Source organism: Danio rerio, chromosome 4, assembly GCF_049306965.1.
Source record: "Danio rerio strain Tuebingen ecotype United States chromosome 4, GRCz12tu, whole genome shotgun sequence".
Taxonomy (NCBI): Eukaryota; Metazoa; Chordata; class Actinopteri; order Cypriniformes; family Danionidae; genus Danio; species Danio rerio.
The window spans coordinates 26,741,805-26,761,645 of NC_133179.1; the positions used below are offsets into that span (position 1 = coordinate 26,741,805).

The 19,841-nt window shown below is 32.1% G+C and overlaps 2 protein-coding genes across 9 annotated transcripts in view; one reads left to right on the forward strand and one right to left on the reverse strand.

Moving 5' to 3' along the window:
- The window catches only part of scyl2 (SCY1 like pseudokinase 2), a 124,064-nt gene that overhangs the window by 23,081 nt on the left and 81,142 nt on the right, over positions 1–19,841 (forward strand). Inside the window, exons 18-19 of one of the 5 annotated variants that reach the window (XR_012401590.1) lie at positions 914–3,033; positions 3,960–4,720. The exons of 2 other annotated variants lie outside the window; for them this stretch is intronic. Coding sequence is in view for 2 of the 3 variants with exons in the window: in XM_005164828.5 (XP_005164885.1) it covers positions 914–1,555 (642 nt within the window). In the remaining variant the exon portion in view is untranslated. Of the gene's footprint in view, positions 1–913; positions 4,721–19,841 lie in introns of those variants that run through there. 2 more of the 5 variants (XM_005164828.5, NM_001080799.1) reach the window with 2 other exon arrangements.
- si:ch211-244b2.3 lies at positions 6,059–19,286 on the reverse strand. Of its 4 annotated transcripts, none has more exons than NM_001082810.1 (13): positions 19,103–19,284; positions 18,299–18,375; positions 17,678–17,722; positions 17,389–17,512; positions 15,693–15,843; positions 13,978–14,098; positions 13,610–13,709; positions 10,845–10,950; positions 10,078–10,183; positions 9,077–9,155; positions 8,853–8,916; positions 7,065–7,185; positions 6,059–6,716 (listed from the first exon to the last, which is right to left on the reverse strand). In NM_001082810.1, the coding sequence occupies exons 3-13, from the start codon at positions 17,685–17,687 to the stop codon at positions 6,655–6,657; spliced, it is 1,044 nt and encodes a 347-aa protein (NP_001076279.1). In that variant the 5' UTR covers positions 17,688–17,722; positions 18,299–18,375; positions 19,103–19,284; the 3' UTR covers positions 6,059–6,654. The 4 variants fall into 4 exon arrangements, with proteins under 4 accessions (NP_001076279.1, XP_009298668.1, XP_073802267.1 ...); XM_009300393.5 differs by having other exon boundaries at positions 6,062–6,716; positions 8,859–8,916; positions 19,103–19,286; XM_073946166.1 differs by lacking the exon at positions 17,678–17,722 and having other exon boundaries at positions 6,062–6,716; positions 8,859–8,916; positions 19,103–19,286.

Here is a 19,841-nt window from a genome sequence, read left to right on the forward strand (position 1 = left end):
CACTGAAAATTAGCTGTAAGCTTATGCTAAATAAGTATACATCAAAACTGCAAATATTCAGAGAAAATGTATGAGATCTGAATGTACTTTTCAGAACTTAAAAGTTCACAAGTGGCATATTATTAGTTATTTTTGTTTTAAATATGTTGTATTTGAAGTCCAAGCATAGTATATTTGAAGTCATAGCATAAATACTCTTCCATTATGCTATTTCAAAAATGGGTCTTGTGTACTTGTGATCTGAAAATGCCATTACGTGTATCACAAAGGGTGTGTGTTTGTGTGTGTGTGTGTGTGTGTGTGTGTGTGTGTGTGTGTGTGTGTGTGTGTGTGTGTGTGTGTGTGTGTGTGTGTGTGTGTGTGTGTGTGTGTGTGTGTGTGTGTGTGTGTGTGTGTGTGTGTGTGTGTGTGTGTGTGTGTGTGTGTGTGTGTGTGTGTGTGTGTGTGTGTGTTAGAGAATCCACTGATATTATCATCTCTGTGGGAAATGGCGAGTCATATTTTTCTGCTTCATTTATTATTATCACTCATGAGCTACTCTGCAGTAAATTTATTCAGGTGTATTGACTTAATCTTAAATCTGTTCATATAAATATGCTATTTTTCAAAACATCTGAGTACATATTTAATGTCTCTATTGCAAAAACAGTTAAAAAAATATTTTCATGTTTTTCTTTGAATCAAAGTTTAGGATAATGCATGGGGCTATTTGATTGGTTGCTTGCTTCATGGTTTTATGTATGAAATTGTTTGTTATGATGAAAATGAAGCAAGTCTTCTAAAAGTACAATCAGAAGAAAAAACGATTTCCTCATCAAATTTAAATTAATTTACTTGCATACATTAATTTATGTAGTGTAAAGCCAAAGCAATAAAACACAATCTATAACTGAATAATATGTCCATTGTTCAGGCAAAGGATCTAACCAGCAGTCTTCTGAACAACATGACGTCCCTCAACAACATGTCCTTAAACTCTGGCACCAGAACGATGCCCATGCAGGGCAACACTATCTCATCCACCTTCCCGGCAGCACCGACCATGGGTGGAATGAGTACCATGAGCGTCAGCAATGGCTTCAATTCCCCCATTGGTTTCCAGACGGGAGGAATGGGGATGGGAATGAGAGCTCCCACTCCTGCCCTCTACGGCGGCATGGCCACCACAACCAGTACTCCAAATTTCAGTGCCCTCACCCAAAATCATAACCAAAACCAGCCCGGCAAACCCCCAGACATGTCAGCACTAGACTCTCTTTTCGCTTCTAACAAACCCAAAGTCAGCCTGAACCAAATGGCCCCTAAACCGACCCCAGGAACCAATGCACCTTCTCCATGGATCAATCAGTTTGGATCAGGCCAACCTCCCCAATCTGCACCCATACAGTCAAATCCGATGGGGATGTCAGGAGTTCAGGGTGGTTTTGGCATGCAAGCAAATCCGTTCTTTAACCCTCAGAACTTCTCGCAACCTGCGGCCTCTTCCACAATGAACACTGGGATGATGAAGCAAAGCGCATCGGTCAACAATGACCTTAAAGACCTTTTCGGATAAAACGTATGCCTTTTGGTTAACATTTGTGTGCGATTTTAAAAAGGAAAGAAAATCATCGGCCAAGATAACAGTCGAAATGTTGGTGGTAAACTATGGGATCCTTGAAGAACAGTGTTTAAATAGGGTTTTCAGTCTTTTTTTTTTGCTCATAACAATGGTTTGCCTTCTTCAAACAGTCGACTTATGTGTGAATCAAAATCAGCCGACACAAAACAAACACATTTCTATTGAAAGATTGGGCTCTTCTCCAGAAAGCAGCTTCTGTCGGTTGTTGTTGTTTATTTTCTGTATCATTTAATGCAAAAAGATTCACTCGGAAAAGGGGTGAAAAAGTTGAGGCATCTATTGAAGCTCAGTATCTGGCTTCACTTTCACCTCACATTTAAATCTTGCTGAATGAGCCACCTTTTTGTAACAGGACAAATGTCATTGATGGCTGGATTTGGCTATGGATTTGCTGATAGAGTCTCACAAAAGTGTTCACTTTTATATGTTAAAGAAAACACTTTACTCTTTAGTTTAACCATTATTTTGATGCATTTAGACAAACTCCAAGTCTGGCGGGAGCACTTTTAGCTTAGCTTAGCATAGACAATTAAATCAGATTAGACCATTAGCATCTCACTCAAAAACACCCATGTAGTTTGAAAATTTTCTTATTTAAAGACTCTTCTGTAGCTATATTGTTTACTAAGAATGATGGAAAGTGGTTGAATGAGAGTATAGTTCATAGCCATATCAGCCTAGAAAATAGCAATTTCAAAAATAGCAACTTTTCATTTTCCATCAGTTTTAGTACATGAACAAGTACAAAAGAATTACTGAAACTCTTAGGACATTTTTGAGTGAGCTTTACAGTATAATCAGATTCCTATGCTAAGTTAAAAAGTGCTTCAGCCAGAGATTGATGGAATAGAATCAAAACTGGTAAAACTCAACTTCGAGTGGTAAAATAAGCCTATTTCCAAAAAAGTGGAATGTTCCTTTAAGTCATAGATATTAAACCTGATTTCTGGAGGGCTGCAGCTCTGCAGTTTTGCTCCAACCCTAATCAAACACAGCTGATGCAACTAATCAAGGTGTTCAAGGTAATTATTTGGATCAGCTGTGTTTGATTAGAATTATAAGCGATAAGCAAATGAAGATGAGGTGCACATAGTCGGGCCTGAATGAGTCATTTTATAATGTGTTCTTTGTGTATATACTCTGTATATGGTGATTTGTTGCTTGAGTTTTATACTGATACATGATCCATTGAGGTGAAACTTCTTAAATAAGGACACTGGTATACTGTAGGTGCACTAAATGTTATAGAGCTAAAAAAAAACTATTGGGTTTGAGATGTCTTGGGATATCGTCAGTACTTTAAAGTGAGTTTGTTTGTCTTTGTTATGGCTTCTGTAAGACAGAATTCGAAAGCCTCCTTTATGGAACACTTGCAAAATGAATGTCTGTTTGAAACTTCTTAGGCGAATCGCATGAAAATGGTCATGTTTCAATCCAAAATCAAAACACCATGTCAGGTTTGCTTATTTGTGAAAACTGCAAGTAAAATGTTCATTGCAGTTAAAAATAAAATTAAATCAGTACATTGGATACAACTCATGACAATATATTTTATGTGCATCAGGTTTCAGTGATATTTAATATCATATTTTTTCATGTTACAGTAGTAACTGTGGAATTAATAAGAATTGCGGTAATGAGAAATCTATTTTTTGATAATGCTAACTAATATATTTCTTTTTCACATTCCAGATATCCTTCTTTAGCATTTTTTGTAATGAGATAAATCGGGAGTTCTCAAATTTAGTCCTAGAGATCCAGTGTTCTGCAGATTTTAGCTCTAACTTGCCTCAACAAACCTGCAAGGATGTTTCTAGAAAGCCTAGTAAGAGCTTGATTAGCTAGCCTAGTGTCTGATTGGGATTGGAGCTAAATCATCAGGACACCTGACTTCCAGGACCGTGATTGAGAATAAGATAAATTATTACATTTTTTTTGTCACATTGCTGGAATTTTTTATTGCATTTTAGTAATGATATAGCAATATTTATTTTCTTTTTGCTCCAAGGAAAATTAAGATAATGATTAAGTTTGTTTTTTTCCATATTGGATGTTTCAGCAGTGAAATTTTCACATTACGGCACGCGTGTCAAATCTAGTTCCTGGAGAGCCACAGCTCTGCACAGTTTAATTTCAACCCTTATTTAACACACCTGGTCAAACTAATTGAGTCCTTCAGGCTTGTTTGAAACCTACAGCTAAGTGTGTTGAAGCAGGGTTGGAACTAAAGCAGAGCTGTGGCCCTCCAGGAACTGGATTTAAAAAAAAAAAAAAAAGGTCACAAATAGGCATCTTATGCAAATTAAATGTTCTGCATATTTAGATTTTGGCTTGAAACATGATTTTTTCCCCCCTGCTGAATCGCTGGAAAATGGTAAACGGTTGCACAAATTGATTGCAGCAGCTTGTTTACCACTAAGATTTAAGATAGAAGAGCGTGTTTCTTCAATGAAGCTTGATGTGTTTGTTTCCCTTTCAGTTCTCTGCTGTTACTTCCTGCTCTGTCTTTGTTAAGAAATCTGTATTATTGTTGCGTTTCTTAAGAAAGTTAGTTACTGGTCATATCATGTCGATACATTGTCCACTTTTCTTTTTTCGGGGGGTAGTGGGGTGGGGCAGTTTCCAGTTGTGAATCGTGACCAATTCAATTCCATATCATGTTGTTTTGTATCATGACCAAACAAAATGCTGCAACACAGCATATCACCAAAATGTGTATTATTTCTGGAAAAAAAGATGAAGTGTACAGTATATAGAGAGGAACTGCCACTTTATTTTTTTCGTCATTTTGTTTTTATCAATACTTGCGAGTGAATCACTTTCCTGAGGAGAATTTTTAATATCCAGACAGGTTTTACTCAAAGGGAATGAGAGGCCTTATGTTGAGAGTTGTGCAATAACAGGTCTGTGTTGGAGATTGTATAAATCAATCACTTTTCTGTACGAGTGTTTCTGTACATGCAGTTTTCAGATTAATTATTGTAGATAAAACGTCTGGATTGTTTTAATTTAAAGAATGTGAACTGGATTGTTGGTAAAATGGTGATTTTTGGAATCAAATAAATTGATTATTAAAGGGTAATACCTTTTCACTTCCAACTTCTTTTTTATTTATTTTTCATTATCCTGTTTGAGATTACAAATCAATAATATATATTTTTTTTTTATAAAAGGAAAAAAAAAAGTGTAAAGTGATTTTTTTTTTTAAACCATACATTCTTACAGCTATGGAATAAACAAAGACCTCTCGAAATTTTCTCAGATTGGGGCAGGGGTGGCCAACCCTGTTCCTGGAGAGCCATCTTCCTGCAGATTTCAGGTGCTACCCATATCAAACACACCTGAACCAATTAATTTGGACCTGAACACCACGTGATAATTACAGGCAGGTGTGTCCATCCCTGGATTGAGGTATATGCACGCAGACTTTTATTTCAGCCAGCCAGTCTTTCCATTATAAAATTGCTCCGTTTAAGGTCTGATTTCTTTAAAAATTAGTAATCTTCACTACATGACTGATATACCAGGGTTTCCAACGGGGCCTTAAAAAGTATCAAAAGTTGATAAATCAATTATGATAAAATTAAGGCCCTTAAAAAGGTATTAAAAGTCCTAATCATGTTTTTTACGAGGTCTTAAATTTTGTTCAAGCGTTGTCCAAAGTGTTTGACTCCATAAAAAAGCATAAATATATTTAAACATTACAACGGCGTGCTCCGAGTTCTATTGCATGCTTGTGCTCTATTTATTTAACGACAACTGTTTGTTAACAACTGTTAAGTTAAAGGTTTGATACTAATTAGAACTAGAAGTGGTGACGAGGTCTTAAAATATTTTGAGAAGGTCTTTAAAAGGTATTGAAATTACCTTAGGATTCCTGCATATACAATACTAGGCAGGTCTCAGACCAGACAAGAAGCACTGTATTAAATTCCATTTTCTCCCCCAGCATGTCTTTAAAATATGATTGTTTATTTCACCCCAGTATTTTCAATGGACTTTCTGCGCTTGCCTGCTGATCCTGACGGCGCTAGCTGGATGGTACTGTCTTTCATCTTGTTTTATGCTTGAACAACTAAATTAATGCTTAAGTATTATTTAACTAAATGCTATTGATTACATTACAACATCTATCTGAATTACATTACAACATCAATGCTATAAAAGGAACCTTATGAAATTGAAAATGGTCACATTAAGCGTTCACCGGAAGTTTATTATTGGCTGAAAAACACTAGCTCTTCATATACCCCATTTACTGGATTTATTAGCTTTGGCTAGGAATAAAATGTTATATTTTTTATTTTGTATGTATTAATATTCATATTATAAAAATAAATATAAAAATATAAAAATTTTTATATAAAAATTACCGTTTGGGATTTTAAAAATAAATGTTATAAAAATCTGCATTATTCTACCAAAGATTTTACCCAGTTGTAGTATGAAGAAAATGGTTTTAATACATTTTATAAAAAATTGTTACATATACAGAAACATAGAAACAAAGCTTACAATGTAATTATGACTGCGAAGACAAATGCGAATATAAATTAGAAGAGTAATGTCAGTTTAATAGAGAAAGAAAATCAGTAATTCTAATCAGAATTGAAGTCATGGAAAAGTCGAGGGAAATTTATTGACCAACAACATGTCAGAACCCTTTGAACATTAGGGATTAGCATAAATAATGTAAACAGACTTCTCTAAATAAAATTTTAATAAAATTTTCCTCATAATTTTAATTGGCAGTTAACAAAGAAAAAAGAAAAACCACACATTATATCATTTTGTTTTCTAATCACAGTAAATGCACCGAAAAGAAAAGCTGAAAACTGAAAACAAATAGTACATTCAATGATCATGAATTTATGGCAGTTGATAAATCATGTGACACAAGTTAGCATTGAAAAACTACATAATTTCTATGAAAAAAAACATCATATCAACATATATTAGTCATGGCCAGCAAACATAGCATAAACCGGCATCCTGAGATTATTCATACACTGCTACAGTAAAAGTAAACAGTCCTATTGCTGAAGGCGTTGTACGGCTCTCCTCGTGTTAGTCCTCAGGTTGGTCTGAGTCATGGCTGCAAAAACAATTGATTTAAGCATCATTTATGCGAAAGAACTTGTATTTTCAGCCAGATTTTACAAGGAAACGTAGCTTCTTTTTTTTGCTACTTAAGTGGCTATTAATTTGTACAAACTCCAATCAGTCGTATGAAAAAGTATGATTTTAAAAAAGAAGGTGAGGCACCAAACTCCACTCCTAAACCCATTATTGGGGGATGATCAAATAATGCTAAAATGTACAAATGAGATCGAAAATTCATACAAATTAGCCACTAAATCAAAAAGTTACGAATTGGTATAAGATATATATGCATAAATAATGTTTATAAATAATTCATGTTTTTTTTTCTTCATGCACGCACCTGAGAAGTCGAGCTCATAGTTGAATCTGCCTGCACTGAAGCTCATGATGGCAGTGGGGTCTTGCTGATACTGAGCTTCAATATCTTGACTTGACACACTGCACTTTCCTCGAGATCCACCCTATATAATCATAAAGTACATGATTATGGCACACAACCACGAAAGCACAAACTCTAAGCACTGTTGTGCATGATTAGAGAAAAGCAGACATGTTAAACGCTGTTTTTTCAACAGAATTAAAGGAATAGTTTACCCAATAATTAAATTAATTCATTTACTCTCTGTCAAGTGGTTTCTTTCTTCTGTTGAACACAAAATAAGTTATTTTGAAGAACGCTGGTTGCCCTTTGACTTCCATAGTGGGGAAAACAATTACGATGGAAGTCAATGAGTACTATCAGCCAGCAGTGTTTAACTTAAAGAAACCCAAATAGGTTGCTAATTTGCTAATTAATTGAAGTCAGGTTCAAAATATTTTAGTTTTTATTAGTTTTTTGTTTGTTTACAAATATTTGTATTTTTTAAATATATATTACAGTCAATGATTTTGGAAATCTCATTTTATCACTCCATGACCCAATAAATATACAATTATTGTATAAAGTAAAATGAAATGCTGTATATAATCAGCCAAATTATGTATGAATTAGTGCTGTCAAACGATTCATTAAAATGAATTGTGTCAAATCAAAATATATGTTCATATTTACAAAACATACGTGTACGTACTGTTTGTTTTTGTGTATTTAAATATATTTATGACTATTGTATAACATATACAGAATATAACAAAAAATATATACAATATATACAAAATATTTACATATATATTTGTAAAATGTTTTTTGGTATTTATTGTACAATATGTGTGTGTATTCATAGATACAGTGCTTAGCATATATAAGTACAGCCCTCACAAATCTCTTTAATTACAAGCTATACAAAATTATATTTATACATATACATTAGTCAGTACTGAAGCCAAATCTGGAGTTTATTTAATAAAATAACATACTATAACCGTCCAAAAACTAGTTCACCCAAAGTTATATTTTATAGAAAAATATTAAATACAAATTTAGAAAAGAGGGAAAAATCAAGAGAAAATGGAACAATTTTGTTGAAATTGTGTAGGTTGTAATTTATAATTTTTTTTGTTGCAAATTTTAAATTTAAATTGTATTATCTTTTAATATTTAAATATGTTTGGTGACTAAAATATTATTTTAATAAATATATCTGTTTAATAAATCAGTTTTGTTTAAATGCACCAAAATACATTATCTATATTCGCTGATAAATGGAAAAAAAAATATTAATTTTCAAAATGGGGTGTACTCAGTTATGCTGAGAAATATATATACATAAATATACACAATAGACATACATTTTTATTAACATAAATAAATAAATAAAACCCCAAAAACTCAAAACACTAAAACCTTAACCACCTAATCACCTTAACTATAAGGATTAGCAAGTTACTGCTGAACAATACATGTTAGATTCAATTAAAGGGTCATAAAAAAACACTTTGAAGTCTGTGTTTATTTATTTATTTATTTATTTATGACCGTTTAATTGAATCTAACATGTACTTTGTTCAGCTGTAACTTACTAATTCATTCAAAGTAACAGCATCCTTTCATTTTAACTGCTGCCTTTTTGGCACTGTTTTTTTTTAATCTACATCATGTTAGAGCATAACATGACTGTTACATTACACTGTTACATTACATGACTGTTTAACAATACATTTGGAGAAAGTTTAGTAAATGCTCATTTACTCTCACATAATCCTTCCATTTGCCATCCATGTCTTTAAACTGCCAGCGAGCTTGTGACAATGCACTGTAAAAAACACACACATATAAAACATACTCAGATATTTTTCCTAGACTGAATTTTAAGATGTAAAATAACAAATGGAAGTTTGTATATATTTTGTATACAAATGGGATATATATATATATATAATTAATTTGTATATCTTTCATTAATTCACTCATACTTGTTTGTCTGCTGGCTTCCACTGGCGATCCTTCTGACTGTTCTTCTTGTACCAAGTCTATCGTTTACTTGATACATTCCTGTAGATATACATTTCAACAATACAGTTATGACATATGCAGTACCTGTGTGTTTGCATTCCTTTCCAAACACAGTCAAGGCCTTAAAGTTTCAACCTTTAACCCTCCTTTCTTCTTATCAGACGTTCTCTAGTTCGACATTTCATAATAAAAACCCTGTTTATTAGTCAGGCTTGCAGAACACAAGAGACTTCTACATATTATGTTTTTCCTCACATTGAGCATGTTACATTCACACCAATATGCTAATAATTCTCAAAGATTTTCCTGATTTACATGCAAACCAAATACCTGCCAATGCAAGTAACACATTTTATTGTTTAGTGAATTAACATTTGTAAACTGTAAAACCCAACAGTTAACTTTATTAAATGAAATGATTGTAGTTAACTCAAAACTGATTGAAAGTTAATACTACTCATTTGAAGAGTTTTGAACTCAGTGTTGAAGGTAATGAGTTAATTAAATGCCTCATTACTGTAACTTAAATAGAGTAAGTTTACATTACTCATATAGATTATTTTTTAACTTAAATAGTTTGTAGCAATCGGTTTCCTCAAATGCTTTGAGTTGCCTTAACTCGTTGGGTTTAACAGTACTCAGTTGGTTTGAGTTCTTTTTATTTATCAGGTTTTACTGTGCTCAAATTGCTTCATCTACTCAAATGGATTAAGTTCACAGCACTCATTAGGACTAGTTTTTGAACTTAAATGGTTTGTTGCAATCGGTTTCCTCAAATGGTTTGAGTTATCTTAATCACAAAATTGAAAAATCCAAAATTAAGCTGTGATGATTGATAAGCCATTTATTACTCTGATAAAGGAAAACGGGTTAATGTATTTACATGATCATTGTCAGATTAAGCATAATCATGCTAAGAACATGCATGTAAACACACTCAATGTACTTTAATGTATATTACCGCCAAAGTAAAGTGTGTAAGAGAATCTTCTGGCAGTGAAGGAAACTTGGCACTGAGGGTTGAGCTGATACAACCTCTCGATTTCTGCACTGTCCAGCGAACATGCCTGAGAACACAAAAACACACATGTAAAAACAATGAACTGATAGAATAAACATGTTCTTTTTACGTGAACCAGTCCCAACAGGATTTTGTGTTTTTGACAACACTTCTCGTATTTAAATAGTGATCAAACAACACAAAATCATGACATTTAGCTTTGTACTTTGCAAGTACCTGTCAACTTACACTAACCCTAACCAAACAGTCTACAATCTAAGCAGCTCAAACTAAAGTTTAAAAACTTTTGCTAATGTAAGAAATAGTTTATTTCAGATTTTCAAGTCCTTCATACATTTAATATGATACAGTAGTTTTTGATATAGGTTTTATATAGGCTCTAAGTGTTCCGTGTACCAGACGCTCACATCTCAGGTGAGTCCACCTTTTGGAGTTCTGGAGGTATTAATACCAAACCACATTAATGACAGACTTTGGTGAAGGCATTTTAGAATGACCAAAACAACATTTCAGATGTTTTACAATGTGGTTGGACCACTGGTTTGTGAAATTTTGTTTTTATCATCACATGTCTCAAATGAATGTCACAAATATTACAGCAAATTAAAACAAGCAGCTGCAAAATCAGTGGTTTTAGACACAAAGGGACTTATTGGCCATTTAAATTGATGTAATGAGTGGATTTGGTTGTGATTTAGTGAACTCACTGGTTTCTGGTACTCAGTCCAAATGCCCTCATCCCCCATAAACTCCCAGATGAAGTGAGAGGAGGAGTTTGATGGGTTTGTTGAAGGAGATGCCAGAGTTGGGGAACTGCATGTGATGGAAAAAAAAATCAAAACAGAATTGTAGACAGTTCTTTGTAATTGTTAAGATTTTTTAAATTCTTCATAAAAAAGTGAACAGGAATTTATAAATAACTAATCAAAACATTGTTTTGTAGAGGTTGTAAATAAATGCCAACTTTTTTACAGAAATCTGTTGACTGGATAAGTGTAATATATTGTGATTCAAGAATGTAATAAATAGTCAAATCTATCTTAAATAAATTGTCGCATTAAATGTATGTAAGAATGGGTTTATGGATAATTCCTGAAATTTAATTGTTGGTGTTTCATTAAAAAAAAAAAAAATTTGGGGTCATTTTCTTGGAATCATCTGATGTTCAGAATTTCTTTTTAAATCAAATCTTTCCCTTTTTTAACTTTTAAAAATGTCTATTCGAGGTGGATAATCATCTTAATAAACTTAAATAGGAACAATTAAACTTTTTAAAAAGTGTGATTTAAAATACATTCTTACATCATTTATTTTTACAAAATAAACATACATTAATTTAAATATTGTCTAGAATGCAAATACTGTGATTTAAACATTTTGCAGACCTATTTTTACATGAATTCCTAACTTTAATTGTAAGAATAATTTTATGAACCATTTCTACAACCACAAATCAGAAAACATTAACTAAATAAATAAAAAAGAACGTAGTGATTTCCAAGTTAACTTTGACGTATTTTATTGCAGAGAATATGAACACAAAATATTTCATGTTTTGTCTGGTCAACTTCATTTCATTTGTAAATATACATTCTTTCCTGTCGTTCAGACCTGCAACTTATTCTAAAAGAAGTTGGGACAAGAGCAATTTAGAGCTAGTAAGCAGGTAAATTGGTTAAGTAATCTGATTTTAAACATGGATGTCAACAGGTGATAGTAATTATGATTTGGTAGCATCCAAGAAAGGGCTAGTTGTTTAGGAGCAAAGATGGGCAGAGGATTGCCAGTTTGCCCACAAATACTTGAGAAAATTATTGAAATTAAAAAAAAAAGTTCTTAAGTGCATAACATTTAAAAGATTTAAAGAATCTGGATGAATTTCACTTTGTCAAGAACAAGGGTGCAATCTTAATCTGAACAACCATGATCTCTGATCCCCCAGGCAGCATTGCATCAAGTATCGCCATTCATCTATAAATGATATCACCACATGGTCTTAGGACTACTTTGGCAAATCTTTGTAAAGTACAGGAATATGTAGTTACATCCACACGACAGTGAAAACTGTACTGTGCCATAAGGAAGCCCTATGTTAACAGTGTTCAGACGTGCTGTTGGCTTCTCTGGGCTTGGAGGCATCTGGGATGGACATCACACAGTGGAAATGTGTACTGTGGTCAGATAATTCAGTATTGAAGGTATTTTGGGAGAAACAGACGCTGTGTGCTCCAGATCAAAGAAAAAAAAAATAGATTCATTCAGACTGTTACCAGAAACAAGTCCAAAAGCCAGGGTCTGTCATGGTATAGGGTTGTGTTAGTGCTCTTGCCAAAGTAACTTAAACTTCTGTGATAGCATTATCAATGCTGAAAAGTACATAGAGATTTTGGTGCACAATGTACTGGCTTCTTTTCCAGGGACGCCCATGCATATTACAACAAAACAATGCAAAACCACATTCTGTAGACATTGCAGTCCTGGCTGCGGAGGAAGAGGATACAGGTACTTGACTGGCCCGCCTGCAGTCCCGAACTCTCTTCAATAGACATTGCGTGGCGTATTAAGGAAGTGCAAAATGCAACAACAAAGACAACGTACTGTTGCCCACTTTTAGAATTGTTTGCAGGAAGAATGGGACAAAATTAGACATGATCCACTTCATCACTTGGTGTTTTCCGACCCTAAACATCTTTTAAGTGTTGTGTAAAGAAATAGCAACATTACAAAGTGGTAAATGCTTTACCATTCTAACTTTTTTTAAAATGTGTCGCAAGAACCAAAATTGGAATACGTGTTTAGATTAAAAATAAAAATAAAACAATAGAAATCATGAGGAACACATTAAATAATGTTTGTTGTATTGTCTGCAATTAAATTTAAGTCAAAGGAAATTTACAAAATAATTTTCATTTATTTTTTTTTTTCCATACTGTCTCAACTTTTTTTGATGTGGGATTGTAAATAAACATATGGGCTGGGTTTAGAGAGAGAATTTAGACAAAGATCCTTAATACTTAAAACATTAATATAATATTTTGATAACATATCATAATGTTCAATTGGCATTAGGTTATGCATTACCTATCAACAACCAACAATAAACCAATTAGCTGTTACAGTATCAGATAATCTTTTTTAATGTTAAAATCTGCTTTTACATCATTTAGCAATTTAGACATATTTGTAAAGTGACTTTCTTAATAATGTAGACACTATAACAATAAAGACTTCCCGACATAAATGTTGCTGTCAATTTAAGTACAAATAGTTTTACAAAATATTTTTACAACAATATGTACATTGAGTTCTTAAAGACTGTAAGCAGGATATGATATAAAATCAGCCTACTATGAATTATTGCCCTTTAGGCGAAAATGTGATTGGATTAACAAACAGTAACTCATAAGGACCCATTCTGAACAAAACCAAACCGAAGACATTTAAATCACAGATAGAACTAATGAAATGATACCTGTTTAGAAAACTGTTGTTGATAGCTACGATCTTGTTGAATTTTGGCCGTCGTCTCACTTTCCTCGTCAAGTGTGTGGACAGATTGGTTTGAGTCATGGCTAAAACATGCAACAAAAATGTTTTTATTAAATCAATGCAATCTCATGGCAAAAGCTTTTTGATTTAGAAGCTAATTAGTATTAATATTTACAATCTCATTCATACAATTTTAGTATAATTCGCTCATCCCCTCAATGAGTGTAGGTTTAGAGGAATTTGTATTTATATAAATGAAATTGTATGAATTTGTACAAATTAGCCTCTTATATATATTTTTTTTAATTTTTTTATTTTTTTTATTTTTTATTTTTTATTTTGTCCAATTACCATTAAAGTCCACACTGTAAGTCATGTTTCCTGCAGTAAACTGAACTGAGCCGCTTGGGTTGCTGTTAAAGTGCTGCTCTATAAAATCACTGCCAATCGAAGATGTTCTTCCACCCCATCCCTGCAGAAATGACAGATATTCAAAAAATAAAGTAATTAGAGAGATTTTACATTATTTATGTGTGCTGGTTTAGTTGACAACTGCATAGTTTCAAATGTATACACTACTGGTCAAATGTCTGGGGTCAGTACAATTTTTAAATGTCTTTAAAAGAAACATTCTACTCAGCAAAAATGTTTAAAACAAATAGTTTTTTTTTTAATACAGTAAAAACTGTAAAATTGTGAATGTAAAGACATTTGTAATGTAAAATTATAGATTTTATTAAAATAAATACTGTTATTTTTAACTTTCTTTTCATCAAAGAATCCTACAAATAAAATATAATAGCTCCACAAAAAATCTACTAGAGGCCACTATGTACATTTTTGACAATCTCTAAAATGTTACTGAGGTACATTTTCTCATAAGTGCCATTTCTCGTAAATCCACCAGATCTACAAGCACATATTTCACTGTTCTCAAAAATGTATCCCTGAGCACATTTTCCCAATGAGCTTGTGCTAGGAATTAATGTTTTCGACATTGATAAATGTAAGAATTATCATCAATTCTTGAGAACCAATATTTTACGATCATAACAGAATGCAGATCAGCAAATTATAATGATTTCTGAAGAATCGTGTGACACTTAAACAATGTGAAAAATTCAGCCTTAAATCACAGAAAATACGACCAACATTTGATGACTGTTAAGCCATCTGGTAAATATAATATAATTTACCAAGAGCTGTTAAATATAATATCAATACATAAATTGTGATTTATAATAAATAAGTTGAACCTGTTCAAGAAAACTACACTAGATCAATTGGGAATATGATTATGCATACTAACTCTGTGTATTATTATATTAAATTATATTTTTATATACAGTTGAATTCAGAATTATTAGCCGCCCTTTGAATTTTGTTTTCTTTTTTAAATATTTCCCAAATGATGCTTAACAGAGCAAGGAAATTTTCACAGTATGTCTGATAATATTTTTTCTTCCAGGGAAAGTCTTATTTGTTTTATTTCAGCTAGAATAAAAGCAGTTATTAATAAATAAAAAAATGGCAAAATGATTAGCCCCATTAAGCTGTTTCTTTCGATAGTCTACAAAACAAATGATCATAATACAATAACTAGCCTAATTACCCTAACCTGCCTCGTTAACCTAATTAACCTAGTTAAGCGTTTACATCTCACATTAAGCTGTTTAGAATATCTAGTAAAATATTAAATATTATAAAATATTAAATATAAATCAGTTATTAGAAATTAGTTATTAAAACTATTATGTTTAGAAATCTTCTCTCCGTTAGACAGAAATTGGGGAAAAAATAAACAAGGGGGCTAATAATTCCAATAACTCTGGGGGGCTACTAATTCTGACTTCAATTGTATCTTAAGTTACTGTATTGCTTAATTTAAACTATTTTTCAGTTTGTCTTTTTTGTATTATTCTCTATGATTGGTATTTTACTGGTATTTTAATATTCTTTTAAAATTCTACAGTTTATACTGTATTTTGATCAAATTAATGTGGCCCTGATGAGCAGAATAGGTTTCTTTTGATGCCAGTCTTTTGACCGGCAGTGTAAGCACTCACCTGAGATCCATACTCACACCAGCGATGGTTATCTTTGTAGTACCAGCCGACCTCTTGCTTCTGGTTTTGGGACAGGAGTGTGTTACGCCGTATAGCAAGATTATCATCAGGTCCGTCGGCTGTCATCTCGTCAAAGTCAATGTAAACAGCCCTGTGTAGTCAATAAAAGAGTATAAAGGGGTAGGTTATTTATTTTTATATCCCTTTAATTTAGTTTTTAATCATTTATTAGGGATGTGCGGTCATGATGCCTCAACCTGTCATCATGAGATGTATTCTTATAATAAAATAAATAAATGTCGACTAATCTCTGCTATAAATGTGCCATGATGTTTGTTGCTTGTTATAGGCTGTCTGTAACATCCAGCTGGGTGTTTTTTGGGAGGCATATTTAATTGCTATACATTTTACATTTGTTTTTAGCCCAATATGTACCTGCCATATGTATAGAAATAAAGCTGATATGATATATAAAACACAATCGGTAGTTGGCAAATATATTGGGTGGATATGTTTGTAAATCTGACTTTTGACTTTGAAAGGGTCAGTGCCTCACCAGTCACAAACCTTACTGAATATTATATATTTAAATGAATATGATTGTGATACATTTATGCATAAAACACTTTATAAATGGGTCAAAGACAAGACATCTCATTTTGCTGTTGGCATCAAAATAAATGAATAGAAGTGATTTTACATGCAAAGAAAACATGTGCGAGTAAAACATTGACTTTGATGTTTAAATTAGCTTGTAAAAAATTCATATATAAAATATTCTCATACTACTAATGCTTATTTTTTAAGTATTATCGTATCTTTGTTCATTAGCTGCTAGTGCGTATTCATTAGGTTCTTGTCTTTTAAAAGGCTCTTTGCACAAATATGTTTATTAGAAGTAATTCAATGTAACAGGATCAACAAGTTATTTTAAAATCATATAAAATCTGATAGTAATTTGACAGTCTGTGGTATTTAAAAATACATTTTGGAGACCATGTGATGGTGTCTTCAGTTTATAGGTGAGTTTAGAGCTCTTAAATATAGACCATTTACATTTTTCATTTCTATAGCTTCCGAGAATACAAAAAGAGCTACATGTTATTAAATAATAATATGATAGCTGTTTTAACATTAGGTTATGAATGAATTGCCTCTTGTTACAGTTATGAAATAGTTTGATAACAAGCAGGAAGCGTTGTCAATAAAGTGGCCAATGACATGGCCACTTTAAAATAGTCTTCTTTGACTATTCTATTCTTCTAATAATATTCTGTGAAATAGCATGCATAAACAAATAAATAAATAAGTAAATAAGCAAACAAATAAATAAAAATGCAGTGGATTTTAGTGATTAAAATTCACTTGTGATTAAAATGACTTGTCAAGCTGTTTGATATTGGTGGTTGATAATCTGCAATAACTAATGTAAAAATGTTGTTTTTCCAGGGTTAATGTTTCTTTACCTTTGTTACGGGGACTACTTAGCATTGACAAATGTTTGTTAAATGTAAAAATTATTTAAAAAAATTTTTTTTTTTACATTTAAGCTAATTTAATTGGGTTTTAATTGTAATTATAGTTCAAGTGAATTCAATTAACATATTTTCATCATTGACCCACATGCAATAAATATAATATTCAACTAAAATGTTACAAGTAAAATGATCTGTAATCTTGATGAAGACCAACGTACCCCGTATTGAGGTTGATCCTGATGCCACTGGCTCCTGGCTGACAGTAATGGGTCTCAATGATAAAATCATTATTGATATAAACCCACTGATTTCCATTAAACAGCTGCCACTCATAGTAATTACCTGATGATTAAAATGAAGGGATGAATGACTGAATGAAAGAATGAATTAATGAACAACAAATAGTTATTCAATTACTATGGAAATAATCTGGGATTGGTTTTGTTTAAAACGAACAAAACAAAAAAATTCAAAAATTGTACATCCATAGTATGTCAACAAACTTACTTGTAGCCATGTTCTTAGATAACAATGTTGTCTATTAAAGCGTACCTTGAATAAACAATTGGATTGTAAGTAAAGGAAAGATGAGATAGACAAAAACACAGCACACTCTTGAGATTGAAATAAAATTGTAAAAATTTTAATTAAAAAAATTCTATTGAGATTGAGATACAAAAAAAACTATGGAGTTTGAACTATGAACTAAGGATCTAAAAGCATCCTTCTGTAAAGAAATGTAATTCGTAATTGTCAATAAAAAACTAAATTTGACTTTGGTTACATACAATGTCTAGGTTTTGGTTACATTGCAAAAATACAGGATTAGTTACTTAAAAATGCTAGTTTTTTAAGTTGACGCCTTAAAAGTTGACAAATGTTTACTTTGTTGTACAAATGTTTATTTTAAAAATGAAATAAAAAAATGTATTGAGCACATAATTAACAAAATAATGCCCCATTTGCTGCATACTGGAAAAGAACATTTAAAAAAAATTGTTATACAATAAAAAAAAAGTTTGCAATTGTTAATACAAGCAACCAGCAGGCAGTGTGGTGATAATTGTTAATTATCTCAACATGCCATCTATTTACAATGCTTCAAAAATAAAAATTAAAATAACTTACCTAAAGCATAGCGCGGATCATTTGGTGATTCAGAGATCTTTAAGGTCATAGAGATTTCAGAACTTCTCTAAATACACCTTCATAATAGAGATTGAAAAAACAAATAGACACAAGTGGACTGTTCATTATGAAACTCAGATCCAGTAGATTTTTGTACAATGTTAAACTTCGTATCTGATCATAAAATTAAGTAACAGTGAAAAGCATGATTTCATTTCATGCTAAATGGAAAATATTCCATTCAGCGAATATTTATAAATGGAATATTATAAATGGAAAATCCCTTCAGCGCCAAAAACAAAAATCAGCCATGGTTTTATTATAGTAAACATATATAACCACTTTTTTTCCTGGAAGACCATTTGACCACCATTTAACAACAAACACTATGGCTAAACTAAAGCTAAAAACCATGGTAATTAGTGGTTTACACAACTACAAAATGTGTTTATTTTGTAGTGAAATCCTGTTTTTTTTTTAATGTTGACAAAGCTTACATGCTTTGGCTTTAGTGAAACCAATTAGGTGCTTTTGAGAAATATTATGCTTTTGATGAGTAGGTTATCTAATATGTGGGAGGTTTAAAATCCCAGTGAGTGTGTCACCTTCACTTATAGTCATTATTTACGATACATATTTATTTAAAATAAAAGTAATGTATTATGGAAACATGACTTTACTTTTAATAAATGTACGACATGATGAATGCGACATAAACTAATTATTTCTGCCATGCAGCTATTCTCGATCAGAGAGGTCATGTCATAAAAATTGTAATGTATAATGAAAGATTGGTATACTCACCAAACATAGTTCCTAGAATACGTCGATACCAGATTAAAAACGCTTGTCAAATAAACATATTTTCATGTTCTGTAGGCTAGCGCTAATCAGTTTCGCTTTCTTTTCTGGCTCATGAAGGCAGGGCTGTGGTGGTATTTAAACATCTGTTGTTGACAGTGATACGTGTTTAGTTTTCCCCCATTTTACTGTTGCGTGACGTAGGCCCCTTTTAGGCACACATGTCAGGGGAAAATGTTCGTGTCAAAAAACAAAACAACAGAAAAGTATGACATCAAAGAAATGTTTGGATTTCTTTACAAGCGATTCTAATGACTACAAAAAAAACTGTTGTTTTTATTACTGCCTTTGATTAGTCAATGATAAAAAAGAACGTTAATGTTGACGCATTACTAATTTTGGTGAAGTGGCAAACACATTTTTAGCATATCGATAGGCTACATAAACTTTTATCCATAACAACTAACAAACATAATTATATGTACATAATTTTAACTAATATAGTACTGCAGCACTTAAAAAGCAGACAACAGGAAAGTCTTTGCTTTATAATCCAAACTCACAAATATTACTTAAAAAAGCAACTGAAGCCTTGCTAACAAAATAGATAACCTATTGTTCACAATGATTAAATATTGCAGTTTTTATAGCTTACCCACTGTCAAAATGTATTTAAGAAAAAAAAAGGGTTAAAAATCAAGGTTGATATTAAATGAATGCGTGAAACTTCTAATCAAGCAGG

What these genes read in the sequence shown, in the direction of transcription:
- si:ch211-244b2.3 (XM_073946165.1), bottom strand. Translation starts at nt 18,347, where the DNA reads ATGACCTTAAAGATCTCTGAATCACCAAATGATCCGCGCTATGCTTTA. An exon ending in AGGATCAACCTCAATACGGG is followed by an intron (nt 15,844 to 17,388) that starts GTACGTTGGTCT and finishes TTGACTACACAG; the next exon opens with GGCTGTTTACATTGACTTTG. An exon ending in AATGGAAGGATTATGTGAGA is followed by an intron (nt 7,186 to 8,852) that starts GTAAATGAGCAT and finishes ATGATTATATAG; the next exon opens with GGTGGATCTCGAGGAAAGTG.